General features: G+C 44.6%; 1 protein-coding gene across 5 annotated transcripts in view; it reads right to left on the bottom strand.

Moving 5' to 3' along the window:
• LOC308314904 (ankyrin repeat and SAM domain-containing protein 1A) overlaps positions 1 to 13,623 on the bottom strand; it is a gene marked incomplete at its 3' end in the record, with an annotated part of 126,906 nt that overhangs the window by 84,938 nt on the left and 28,345 nt on the right. For 4 of the 5 annotated variants that reach the window (XM_080762688.1, XM_080762689.1, XM_080762690.1 and 1 more), the window contains exons 2-4: positions 13,373 to 13,453; positions 11,846 to 12,002; positions 10,087 to 10,143 (exon numbers count right to left, since the gene is read on the bottom strand). In XM_080762688.1, the coding sequence (XP_080618814.1) occupies positions 10,087 to 10,143; positions 11,846 to 12,002; positions 13,373 to 13,453 (295 nt within the window). The remainder of the gene's footprint in view (positions 1 to 10,086; positions 10,144 to 11,845; positions 12,003 to 13,372; positions 13,454 to 13,623) is intronic. The other variant, XM_080762691.1, reaches the window with a different exon arrangement.

The following is a 13,623-nucleotide window of genomic DNA, read 5'->3' as shown; positions in this document are numbered from 1 at the left end:
GACAGATGGGGACACTGTCTGTCTGACAGAGAGACAGACAGATGGGGACACTGTCTGACAGAGAGACAGACAGATGGGGACACTGTCTAGCAGAGAGACAGACAGATGGGGACACAGTCTGGCAGAGAGACAGACAGATGGGGACACTGTCTGTCTGACAGAGAGACAGACAGATGGGGACACTGTCTGTCTGACAGAGAGACAGACAGATGGGGACACTGTCTAGCAGAGAGACAGACAGATGGGGACACTGTCTGACAGAGAGACAGACAGATGGGGACACTGTCTGTCTGACAGAGAGACAGACAGATGGGGACACAGTCTGACAGAGAGACAGACAGATGGGGACACAGTCTGACAGAGAGACAGACAGATGGGGACACAGTCTGACAGAGAGACAGACAGATGGGGACACTGTCTGGCAGAGATACGTGGTTCATCGGTTCTTCCTGGCCTATCGGTTGTACAATATGTACTGTACCACTAAAGCCTATAGCTCAAAATATAACTATTGTTACTATGTTATTTTAGCTACAATGAGTAGTTTTTAAAATGGTTCAAGTGGATGACAGAGTTCACACTACAGCTATACTAAACACAGACAATGGAACATCTTTAGTTGAAGTTATTATAGTGTGCGGTATGAACAGCCCTTCATATGCGGGAGGAAAAATAGATTTGTAATTTTTGGCAGGCAACAACCAGGCACGTGCACACGATACACATACTGTAGACATCTGCCCCTTTTACCCATCTGTAAAAATCACACCCGTGTGAACTGAGTGGTGCAACTCCTCTCTCTCTCTCTCTCATTAGCAGGCAACAGTGCAGCACTGTCTCTCTCTCTCTCTCTCTCTCTCTCTCTGTGTTTCTGGCACAACAGCGCCCCTACTGGTACTCATAGTCATACTGGTGCTCATTAACGTCACATAGGTGAACACGGACATTGCTGTTCCTTGGAGTGGTTCTTCTCCAGACAGCATTTATTTTGGTGAATAAAATGCCAATGCAAAGGGAGCATCAATAAAGCTTTAAAACAGGGAGAAAATAAATAGCACCACCTCTTTAGAGGTGAATTCAGCAGTGTGAAACTGTTGAATGCCCCCAGATTATAGTATGTGTGGTGATGTGTGAAGGAGCCACTACCAGTACAGCTGACCTCAGCAATGCTACACTGTAGGGTAGGCTACTACTGCTGACATCAATGGAGACCACAGCTCTGCATTGTGTGTGCTGTAAACTAGATAAGTACTTTTACAAGCTCGTAGCGCGGCACCGAGTGCCGCGATACGAGCTTGTAGGTCTGCTATTTTTGAAAAATCGTGAACACGTGGCGCAAATCTTTGAATATATATTCTTTCAGAGCGAACGTTTTGAACTCAAATATTAGCTTGACTGAGAGGTCCCTGGAACTTCTTGGCTATTTTTTGGTGGAGCATAACTTCAGGACCTAAACGATTAAGCTATAGGACAGATTAGTGCTTTGTTTACAAATACTGTTTGTGTGCCATGGACTGTTTGTGGACTGTTTGTGCCATGGACTAATAATACTGACCATTATGATGCCAATTAAAACGATAAACCTGACAATCTCCAGGTCATTGATCACTACAACAATTAGCCAGCAGAGGGCAGACTGGGCAGCATGAAAACAGTCTGCATTGAGCTGATAGTTCACTCACAACAACATGTCAGTGACAGAATAATATTAAAGCACAATCATTATCAATAGACAAGTTATGGCAAAGCATACGTAGATCATGCTTGCTTTGCATCACTGTCTCTGACTGAGAGTGTACATTGGAACCAAATGGACCCTTACAGGTCTGTAACTCTGAGAGTGTACAAATGGAACCAAATGGACCCTTACAGGTCTGTAACTCTGAGAGTGTACAAATGGAACCAAATGGACCCTTATGGGGTCTGTAACTCTGAGAGTGTACAAATGGAACCAAAATGGACCCTTACAGGTCTGTAACTCTGAGTGTACAAATGGAACCAAATGGATCCTTACAGGTCTGTAACTCTGAGAGTGTACAGATGGAACCAAATGGATCCTTACAGGTCTGTAACTCTGAGTGTACAAATGGAACGGTTACAGGTCTGTAACTCTGAGAGTGTACAAATGGAACCAAATGGACCCTTACAGGTCTGTAACTCTGAGAGTGTACAGATGGAACCAAATGGACCCTTACAGGTCTGTAACTCTGAGGCCCCTTTTCCACTACGGTTGAACCGGTTTCGTTATTTCTTTCCTCCCACCAGAAGCATACGAGCGGAGTGTTCTTTCTTTCTTTCTAAACCTACACAAACAACACTCGTCCTTTATGGAAAGACAATACAGGGTGTAGTAAACGATAGAAATACAAGTCATTGCTTGGGGTGAACTTACTGCTCTAAAGCTTTGGGGCTGAACTACTCTGGTACATATTAGCCATTGAAGTGGCCAATAAAGAGTACAGTAGACCCCGCCACCCTGTTCACTCACTGCTACAGTTACAGTAGTAGTGTGTACTGTACATGACAGCGTAGTGGACTCAGTCATACAGTAATGTGTACATGACAGCGTAGTGGACTCAGTCATACAGTAATGTGTACATGACAGCGTAGTGGACTCAGTCATACAGTAATGTGTACATGACAGCGTAGTGGACTCAGTCATACAGTAATGTGTACATGACAGCGTAGTGGACTCAGTCATACAGTAATGTGTACATGACAGCGTAGTGGACTCAGTCATACAGTAATGTGTACATGACAGCGTAGTGGACTCAGTCATACAGTAATGTGTACATGACAGCGTAGTGGACTCAGTCATACAGTAATGTGTACATGACAGCGTTGTGGACTCAGTCATACAGTAATGTGTACATGACAGCGTAGTGGACTCAGTCATACAGTAATGTGTACATGACAGCGTAGTGGACTCAGTCATACAGTAATGTGTACATGACAGCGTTGTGGACTCAGTCATACAGTAATGTGTACATGACAGTGTAGTGGACTCAGTCATACAGTAATGTGTACATGACAGCGTAGTGGACTCAGTCATACAGTAATGTGTACATGACAGCGTAGTGGACTCAGTCATACAGTAATGTGTACATGACAGCGTAGTGGACTCAGTCATACAGTAATGTGTACATGACAGCGTAGTGGACTCAGTCATACAGTAATGTGTACATGACAGCGTAGTGGACTCAGTCATACAGTAATGTGTACATGACAGCGTAGTGGACTCAGTCATACAGTAATGTGTACATGACAGCGTAGTGGACTCAGTCATACAGTAATGTGTACATGACAGTGTTGTGGAGTCATACAGTAATGTGTACATGACAGCGTTGTGGACTCAGTCATACAGTAATGTGTACATGACAGTGTTGTGGACTCAGTCATACAGTAATGTGTACATGACAGTGTAGTGGACTCAGTCTTACAGTAATGTGTACATGACAGCGTTGTGGACTCAGTCATACAGTAATGTGTACATGACAGCGTTGTGGACTCAGTCATACAGTAATGTGTACATGACAGCGTTGTGGACTCAGTCATACAGTAATGTGTACATGACAGCGTAGTGGACTCAGTCATACAGTAATGTGTACATGACAGCGTAGTGGACTCAGTCATACAGTAATGTGTACATGACAGCGTAGTGGACTCAGTCATACAGTAATGTGTACATGACAGCGTAGTGGACTCAGTCATACAGTAATGTGTACATGACAGCGTAGTGGACTCAGTCATACAGTAATGTGTACATGACAGCGTTGTGGACTCAGTCATACAGTAATGTGTACATGACAGCGTTGTGGACTCAGTCATACAGTAATGTGTACATGACAGCGTAGTGGACTCAGTCATACAGTAATGTGTACATGACAGCGTAGTGGACTCAGTCATACAGTAATGTGTACATGAGAGCGTTGTGGAGTCAATCAGAGCTCATAGGGGCAGCTGGAGAATGTTTGTTATGTTGTTGGATATGAGAGAGCAGAGCAAACACGCTGGAATCACAGCACATTGTTTAATCTGCTAATACAGGCAGGGCACACCACACACACACACACACACACACACACACACACACACACACAGTTTGTACACTCTCAGAGTTACAGACCAGAACCAACACACACACACCTCATTACTTGTAGTAGATCAGCCTGACCACCCTCCCACCCCCGCTGAAAGTTTACGTATTATAACAAAATAGCGATAATCATCTTCTATCAATTACAATTTACAAACCCCATGAAGCCTTGCATTCACGGAGACGTTTGATTTTGGGCCGTTCCTGAGCCAATAATTTGATAACTGTGTGTGTGTGTGTGTGTGTGTGTGTGTGTGAGAGAGACAGACAGACAGAGAGGGAATAGACTAGTGGAGCAGGTCACAGCTTGAGCGAGGAGAGAGGAGGAGACAAAATAACAACAACTCTGCATGATCCAAATGAACTGAACTTGACTCTTAGTCAAACAAACGCAAAACACTAGTTTCTCCTGTCTACGCCGTTATGGGTAGCCTCGGAAACCCAGACGTTTTTACATTATGGGAAACTGGAACAGTGGGAACACTGGGCAGTGGGGCACTGACCTTTTTTAATATATTTATACATTTCATATTTTAATTTATCTATCCATCATCTGAGGAAGACGTTGAAGTAAATGCAGATCTTAAAATGATGTACCGTGCCATGTTCACATCATACTAGCCATGATTCACAGCTTGTTTTGGGACCGTTACATTTACAGAGCAAATGTGGACATAAACGTTCACATTTCAAATATAAAAGTGCTCACCCCGGGGCCACGGATGTTAGAAATGTTGTTTAATTAACCCATTCTGACCTGAGATCAGATTCTAAAAATGTCTTCTATACATCCTGACAGTTTTCATTCTGACCCAAGATCAGATTCTAAAAATGTCTTCTACGTCAGTCGCTCTACAAGCTCGTAGCGCGCCACTCGTACAGTACAGTACAGTACAGTACAGTACAGTACAGTACAGTACAGTACAGTACAGTACAGTACAGTACAGTACAGTACAGTACAGTACAGTACAGTACAGTACCACTCACTTCAGACGGGTCTACATTTTTCTTCACAAATACCTTGCTTCCTTTGAAAGCCTAAATATAATTATGTCATACAAACTATTACAGACAGGCACGTAATGTGCACACACGCAAACATGCACACACGCAAACACACACACACACACACACACGCAAACACACACACACACACACACAGTGACCTCCATCACGTGAGAACGAGGGTTGCCACGGTCGCCACCGCTGGCAGTAGGGGGGAGGGGGAGGGGCGTCCGTACAGCTGTTGCAGCGTGTGTGTGCCAGGGTGTGTGCCAGGGGGCTCCCCCCCCCCCACACACACACACACACACAGTGTGGACAGTAGCACAGCACATTTACTTGAGTACTGTAATTTGTACAATAACTATATTTGCATAAGAAACCACGCCAGAGGGAACTGGCATCTCTCTCAGTGAAGTACATATTCACACACACACACACACACACACACACACACACACACACACACACACACTCTGAGGTCATTTTAAGACCTCAGATAGCATCTTCCGATTCTTTCCTCTCCACTGACCTCCACAGCAACAGCTGTGGGAGTTATTCATTCATTCGACCCAGAACACAGTGGCCTGAAACCTGCACCTGTGACTCCCCTGTGTCAGCATCCACTGTGAACTCCCAACACTGTGGAAAAGGGGGTCAGCATCCACTGTGAACTCCCAACACTGTGACTCCCTGTGACAGCGTCCACTGTGAACTCCCAACACTGTGGAAAAGGGGGTCAGCATCCACTGTGAACTCCCAACACTGTGACTCCCTGTGACAGCGTCCACTGTGAACTCCCAACACTGTGGAAAAGGGGGTCAGCATCCCAAAAACTAATTTGGGATGCTTGCCGCCTGGCTAGCAGTCTGCGGGCGTTGAGCCTGTAGGAGCTCCACAGACAACGAGGTGATGAGTAGGACCTATATCAACATTTAAAAAGTCTGCACACCAATTTACTGCTCCCAGGTTGTATCTTTAATTGAAAGTGGTATAACGTTTTGGGGCTCAAGCCCTTCCTCCAGGTCTGAGGAAGAGCTTGAATCTATTGTGATAAATATCGGTCTGCTATTTTTTTAAATATCGTGAAAATGTGGCGCGAATCCTGACAGAAAACTCTCAGGATTTAGAAGACATTTTATACATGTCGACGTCAGGCCTATTAAATGTGTAATGGTGCCAGTCCCAGTGACGAGGAGGCAGCCAATGGCCACGCTGCCTGCCAGGCCTGGCATCACATGCAGGCTGAGGAGTGTGATGTCATGGTTGGCATCAGGCCTCTGGCTGATAACGTAGGCCTTGTTCCATCACTGGGGAACTCAAACTGATAGAAACAACAGGCTTCAACAGTACAGTAGCTTACAGTACAGTACACTACAGTACAGTACAGTACATATATTGTTTTTAATCTATTTTGAAATGGCCTAAGCTGCCTACCAGTACTGATGATGTCACTGGTAGGCGGGTTGCTGATAGTGGTCCTTTTAATAAAAATGCTGTAGTTGCAGCCCTGGTTGCACAATGTGTCTGTGTTATTCAACCAGCCATGGAAGCATGTCCACAGTGTGTGTGTGTGTGTGTGTGTGTGTGTGTGTGTGCGTCCAGTGCTCACACACACACACACACACCTGCGTCCGTCTGCCTGCCTCTAAACCACTGATCCAGAGCTACATTCTATTAGACAGCTGACCTACATCTGCACACAGCTCTGACACACACACACACACACACACACACACACACACACACACACACAGTAGTAGCCGATCTACAAGGCCACAATGCATTGCAGCATGACATGTTGAGGGCTTGTAGATCTGTTGCCCTTCAAAGCCTCCACGATTCATGAATGAATCACTGACTCATTATTGAAAAAATAAAAAATACAAATCGAAGGTCAGCCCTACTCTCAGCCTAAAACTAAGATCACTGATGTATGTGTGTGTGTGTGTGTGTGTGTGTGTGTGTGTGTGTGTGTGTGTGTATATGTATAGAACTATATAGATATATATATGGGAATCCCTTCCACTTCAGATGCAGTAACAGTGTGTAGGGGAATCCCACCAGCTCCCTCCCCTCTCTCCCTCCACCCCACCTTTCACATCTGACTCACTCACCACCAATCAGCTGTGACACCGTTACTATGACAACCTGCCCTCCTCTTCCTCTCAGCGATGGAGACTCACACACACACACACACACACACACTTACTCTCAAACATGCATGCACACGGACACACACACACAGTCACACACACACACACACACAGTCACACACACACGTATGGCGTGTGCGTGACATGAAGTGCACTTCCTGACACTGATGTGGGGGGACCGCTACACACAAGCACTCGCTCCCCTCCGGAGACGGGCGAACGACGGGATGCACTAATAAATTGTGTCGACCAGGAAAATAGTCTGCACGAGAACGACAGATTCTCCATTCTACTATACTTGTAGGGAGTCGTCTAGGGACATGTGGTCCTACAGACTATAGTAAACACACACACACACACACACACACACACACACACACACTTCTGATTTATTCATAACAACTCATCCATTATTGAGCCCTCGGTACAAAGCTCCTAGATCATTCCAAAGTATTTTTTATCCCACGTAACATTTTGACGAAGATAACCGACCTACGAGCTCACAGCGCGTTCTCTACTCCACGCCATCAGTGCCCATACCCGAAGGCGGGGTTGGCGAAAGGGCCTTTCTGTGTGGAGTTTGCATGTTCTCCCCGTGTCCCCTAGGGTAGGTACCCTGTAATGGGAATTTTAGAATGCCAACTACAGTGCCAGATATATGCATTATTGTGTATATAATCTTCCTTCCATTAAGTCTCTTTTCTCACCAATGTGCTCAGTCTAATTCACGCAGCTGTCAATCCAACAGCTGACTTGACTCCTCCACGCTGTCAGCAAAGGTATACTTATTTGTGTGTCGCCCCTTATGTTTAGCGCAGATCCGTATATGGACATTCAGTGTGGCATCTCTGTTAGGACAAGACTAGGCATGGTCAAACACGGGTCTCATGTAAGAATAGGTCATCTGACAGACAACCAACAGGTGGATAGTATTCTCATCTTAAAAAAACTCCTATCTCTAAACTGCCTCCCCCTGGCCAGCCGGGGCGCCTGATGGAGGGGAAAGGAACTGGTTGGAATAACGCATTCCTTCCGTTCAACCAGGTTAACTCCACCGTCAGGTGAAAAGAAGCGGCTTGGACTCCTCATGCATAGAAGGAAGCATGAGATCAAGTCCGTTGCTCTCCCCAGGTTGGCAGAGGGGGTGTAAGCGCCCAGGATTACATTAGATAATTGACACTGGGGTGGAAAAAATGGGTTACAAAATCGTGGGATAAAAATATTTGACGAAGAGGAAAATTCTTATGAACCTAGTACAGAGCCCAGGGGGACCCCAGTCAACGACGTATATAGGGTTTCATTATGTGCGATTGTCACACTCTTTTCAGTGAATACTATTATTTTGAAGGCAAATAAAAAAATCATGATTGAGAACTAACTCCTGACTTAGATCGCGACTACAGCCCTAGGAACACATTAGCCGTGGCGCCGTGACAGTGGAGGAGGGGGGGGGCTGGAAGGAGGAGGGGGAGGCTGGAAGGAGGCGATAACAGCCTGCTGACACGGCTGTCTGTGTGATACACTCCCCAGGCGGGGGGGCGAGGGGGCGGCAGGTATAGTGATTGGAGCGCCGGGACGCTTGGCAGGATTAACTAAAGGTGTTAAACGACGTTCCCAGCTTGAAATGTAGCCTGATGGAAACATGTTGGCTGATGTTAAACACACACACACAAACACACACACACACAGCACACACACACACACACACGTACTCAAACGGAAACGATAACCACGTGTAGAACCAAGTGATTGTCCTGACCTACACTGTCCCAAGCGGGATTCAGCGTTCTTCTCTCACACATAATATGTCATGTTCTTCTAATGAGGGTCTACTGTACTGTTAACTGTACACGAGACAGAATAATTAATTGTGTCAGAAGAGGATCGACGGTAGCATCATGAGCTCAGATAACAGAAGAGTCCCCAACGACAGCACTTTATCCACTTAACCCATTCTGACCTGAGATCAGATTCATACGAGGTTTCCACTGGACACACACTGGTCTGATGAACCCATTCTGACCTGAGATCAGATTCTAAAAAATGTCAGTCGTTCTTCGATTTTTCAAAAATAGCAGACCTACAAGCTCTTAGCGCGCCACTCGGTGGCGCGCTAAGAGCTTGTAGATCTGCTATTTTTCAACAGCTAAAGCATAACTTGATGCCAACACCAAAATGGGTTCCCGGTCAGAATGGGTTAAGCTCTATATAATACTAAGCCCAGACCCATAAGCTCACAGTGCAGCGTGATGCAACGTTGTGTGAGCTTATAGATCAGCTACACACCTGCATCAACACTACACCGGAATACAATTGGCTGAACGAAGTCCTGAAGCACTAGGGAAAACTGTCTTTCTTCGTCCTTTGTTCAAGCTCGACTATACAGGAGCGACTATAAACAGAGGAAAGCTGACGGAAAAAGACTGCTGGGGACCCCCTGGAACCTCCTCATGAATGAACCACTGTTCGGTGGTCCCCTAACCTAACTACTGGTTGATAAACCACTGCACTACAACATTTCACCAGGAATGCATATTAGTATAGTAGCATCATATGTCGCAGATGAAGATGCAACAGGCCAAATATTTAATGTCTGAAAATGAAAACATCTGTGCAGGTCACAGAAGCAGCGATTCAGAATGCAAGCAGCTAGCGGCAGCAACAGAAGCCAACGGGAGGGAGCACTAGAACTGATATGAGCACAAGCCAACGGCAGCACTAGCACTGAGGACAAGCCAACGGGAGCACTATAGCACTGAGGACAAGCCAACACCAGAAGCAGAAAGAGGAGGAGGAGTCTCTGGAGAGAGCAGCGGTTTCCGTGGTACACACCTTGGCATTAATATAGGGGTCAAAAGGCCCACAGCGTTTGAGCTGCTCTACACAGCTCTGGAGAGGGAGGGAGGGAGGGGGGGGGGGACAGGATGGCATGGGATACAAAGGTAGGGTAAGTGATATTGTGTCAGCGTTAAAACAAAAACACATCTTTTAGGGTTAAAGGACCACTTCTCAACCTATCTTCATATAATAGGTCCTCACTAATAATCATGAAAAAATGGCACGATTCTTCTACTCAGCATGTGTCTCATAGGAGGGCTGTGGGCAGTTTAGAAACCGTCCTCCAGTGACATCATCATTAGGCAGATTTTTTTTAAACAAGTTTTTTTTACCAAAATATTTTGATTTTCATTATCGTGAGAACGATGGCTTCCATTTTCTCATTGCAACTTTTCAGGACTAGAAAGCCTGCAGTTTCTATTAGCTTATATTCCCCATCGATGATGTCACTGGAAGACGGTTTCTGAACTGCCCACAGCCCTCCTATGAGACACAGACTGAGTAGAAAAGAATCGCACCATTTTTCCATGATTATTAGTGAGGACCTATTATATGAAGATAGGTTGAAAAGTGGTGAAGTGGTCCTTTAAGGTTAAACCTTGACATTATGAATGATAATGTAATCATCAGTTATAATGTTTGCACTCCACAGAGAGCAAACACTCTACAGCAGTGATTACACCATCATCACATTATGTCACAATTACAAAGGAAATATCACTTACTGCACCTTTAAATAATAAGTCATGAATTAGCTAAATGAACATGAGAACAACAACAACATGAACATGAGCTATTATGATTATGATTATGATGCGTTAATAAAACAAACTGATGTCATGAACAGGTTTTGGAGAAATGACACACGATGATGAAGCACACGCACAGTTGGACATGAGCTACTATGGATGTACAAACTAATGTTGGCCATCATAAGACGCTACCACCAAGTCTGTCTCTTTTAAGGTTCGGCTCTGAAACATGTAGTCAAGGTATGTCTTGACTACATGTCAAGGCATACCTATAAGACGATATAAGACTTGGACTAGGACTAAACACTGCGGTATGGTCCTTTAATGTGGTTGACTTTAGAAGACCTAGTTCTGTGTGAACCTCATCGTGGGTCATTTCTCTCCAACTCAAGCAAAGAGAGGTCAGAGTTCAAAGACGCCATCCGGTCATACAGTGACTGGCAGTGCAATTAAAGCAAATCAAACAATACATCAAACCTATATTACTGTTAAAAAAATAAAAATAAACAGAAAAATGAGCATTTCTCACATTCATTGTTAAAGTCACTAAAGTGCACTGTGTGAAGCCAAACTCAAGATGCACCGAGTATCATTCTGTACTTCTTTTTTTGTAATGTTTCATTCACTTTAAATATAGAGCAGAATTGCAGGTGTGCCATCATGCTACACTAGAACTCCTTTATCAAACTGGGTCAGTGGTGGACAGTCACTAAACTAAGTATATGTACTTGAGTGCCGTTTTTAAAGTAAATGAAAAGGCCATTGTTTTATTTAGCTCATAACTTTAACTCTGTTGTTTCTAGGAAGAACCCTCTCGTTTTCCTCAAACTATTTTTTAACCCATAATTTTCACCCAGTGTCAATTGTCTAATCTGTAATCATGGGCACTACACTCCCTCTGCCAACCTGGGGAGAGCAACGGACTTAACGATCCTAACCTGTTCGTTGAGGCGGGGGTGCGAGGGCCCCTGGTGGATGGGGGGTAGGGAGGGGGTCCTAACCTGTTCGTTGAGGCGGGGGTGCGAGGGCCCCTGGTGGATGAGCAGCCTGACGATGTGCTGGTCTCCCTTCCAGGCCGCTAGGTGAAGGGGGTAGCAGCCCTTATTGTCCGCTATGTTGGTCAAGGCCTCGTTCCGGAGCAGAGCCTCCACCACCTCACTGCAGACGGACACACACACACACACACCACCATGACACATCAGGGGGGTTAACAATATACATGCAGCCCCTACCTTACCTACCTACCTATACTTAATGTAACCCTCAGGTTAATGTCAGAATACTGATATATTATTAGTTTCAGGCTGTTACAATTCCACAACATGCAACATGACCCGCTTTAATTACTTCAGTCTAAATTAGTAGCTCATTGCTCAACACAAGTAATTATTACAAATGTAAATTTTCAGGATTCCAATTCAAAAATAGCAAAAACGTATTCAAGATTTAAATTTGAATATAGCAAAAATAGCCAATCTACAAGATTGTAGATCGGCTATTTTTGCAACAACAGTAATATATGGCTCTAGGGAGTGAGTGTGGAAATATAGTGGCCCTCTCCGTCGTCAAAGTTGCCCACCCCTGATATATGCTATTCAAAAATAGCAGACCTAAAAGTAAAAAGAAAAACGTATAAAGCTGCTATATTTAGAACAAAAACTTGAAATGACGGATTCTTTGAATATTATATTCAAATATTCCGTCATTTAAAATCTTTGCTTCTGGGGGGGGGGGGTTCCTGGAACAACATATTTTGAGATGGGACGCAGCCAAATACATCATTTTCACTTTACAGAGTAAAGTAATGAAAATAGACAAACTACAAGCTCACAACAAGAGCGAAGAGACGCGTTGCGAGCTTGTAGATCTGCTATTTTCGCTAGTTTGGGTCGCACCGTTGTATAGGCCGCAGGGTTCAAAGCATGGGAAAAAAAGTAGCGGTTTATAGTCCGGAAATTCCGGTAATTCCTCTTTTGGGACACAAGTTATAAACTGTTACAACCACTGGTATACGTATGTCGTCTCTGTTGGATGGGAACCTCATTACAGTATGTCCTAAAGGTGTTACTTTTCAGGATTCCAATTCAAAAGTAGCAAAAGTAGCAAAAGTATCAGATCCACAAGGTCGAACAGGCTTGTGGATCTGATACGTTTGATGTTTTTGTGTGACACTGTAGTGTGAATAACCCATTCTGACCTGAGATCAGATTCTAAAAATGTCTTCTACATCCTGACAGTTTTCTGAAAAAGCTATGTTTCTACGTCAGTCGTTCTTCGATTTTTCAAAAATAGCAGATCTACAAGCTCGTAGCGCGCCACCGAGTGGCGCGCTACGAGCTTGTAGATCTGCTATTTTTCAATAGCTAAAGCATAACATGATGCTAACACCAAAAGGGGTTCCCACCCAAAATGGGTTTCTGCCTGACAGCAACGATATGGTGGTCTTTATCGTGGAGTTCTAGAGCTAACGGCTAGGTAGCAGGTGTGTGTGTGTGTGTGTGTGTGTGTGTTTGTGTGTGTGTGTGTACCTGTGTCCATTCAGGGCAGCATGGTGTAAAGGTGTGTATCCTGTGCTGTCCACACAGTTGACATTAGGACCTCTCCAGATGCTGTGGAGGAACAACACACAGCTGTCATCATCACTACTATCACCATTATAACTAACTATTATCACTATTATCACTATTTTCACTATTAGCACTAGTATCAGTCACTATTAGCACTATTGTCATTTATTGATTCACATGGTGCAACATTGCCATGTTGAAAAATGTTCATA

The sequence above is a fragment of the Protomyctophum bolini genome (assembly GCF_963924005.1).
Source record: "Protomyctophum bolini genome assembly, chromosome: 5".
In the NCBI taxonomy this organism is placed as follows: Eukaryota; Metazoa; Chordata; class Actinopteri; order Myctophiformes; family Myctophidae; genus Protomyctophum; species Protomyctophum bolini.
This window is presented reverse-complemented; position numbering and strand designations above follow the sequence as displayed.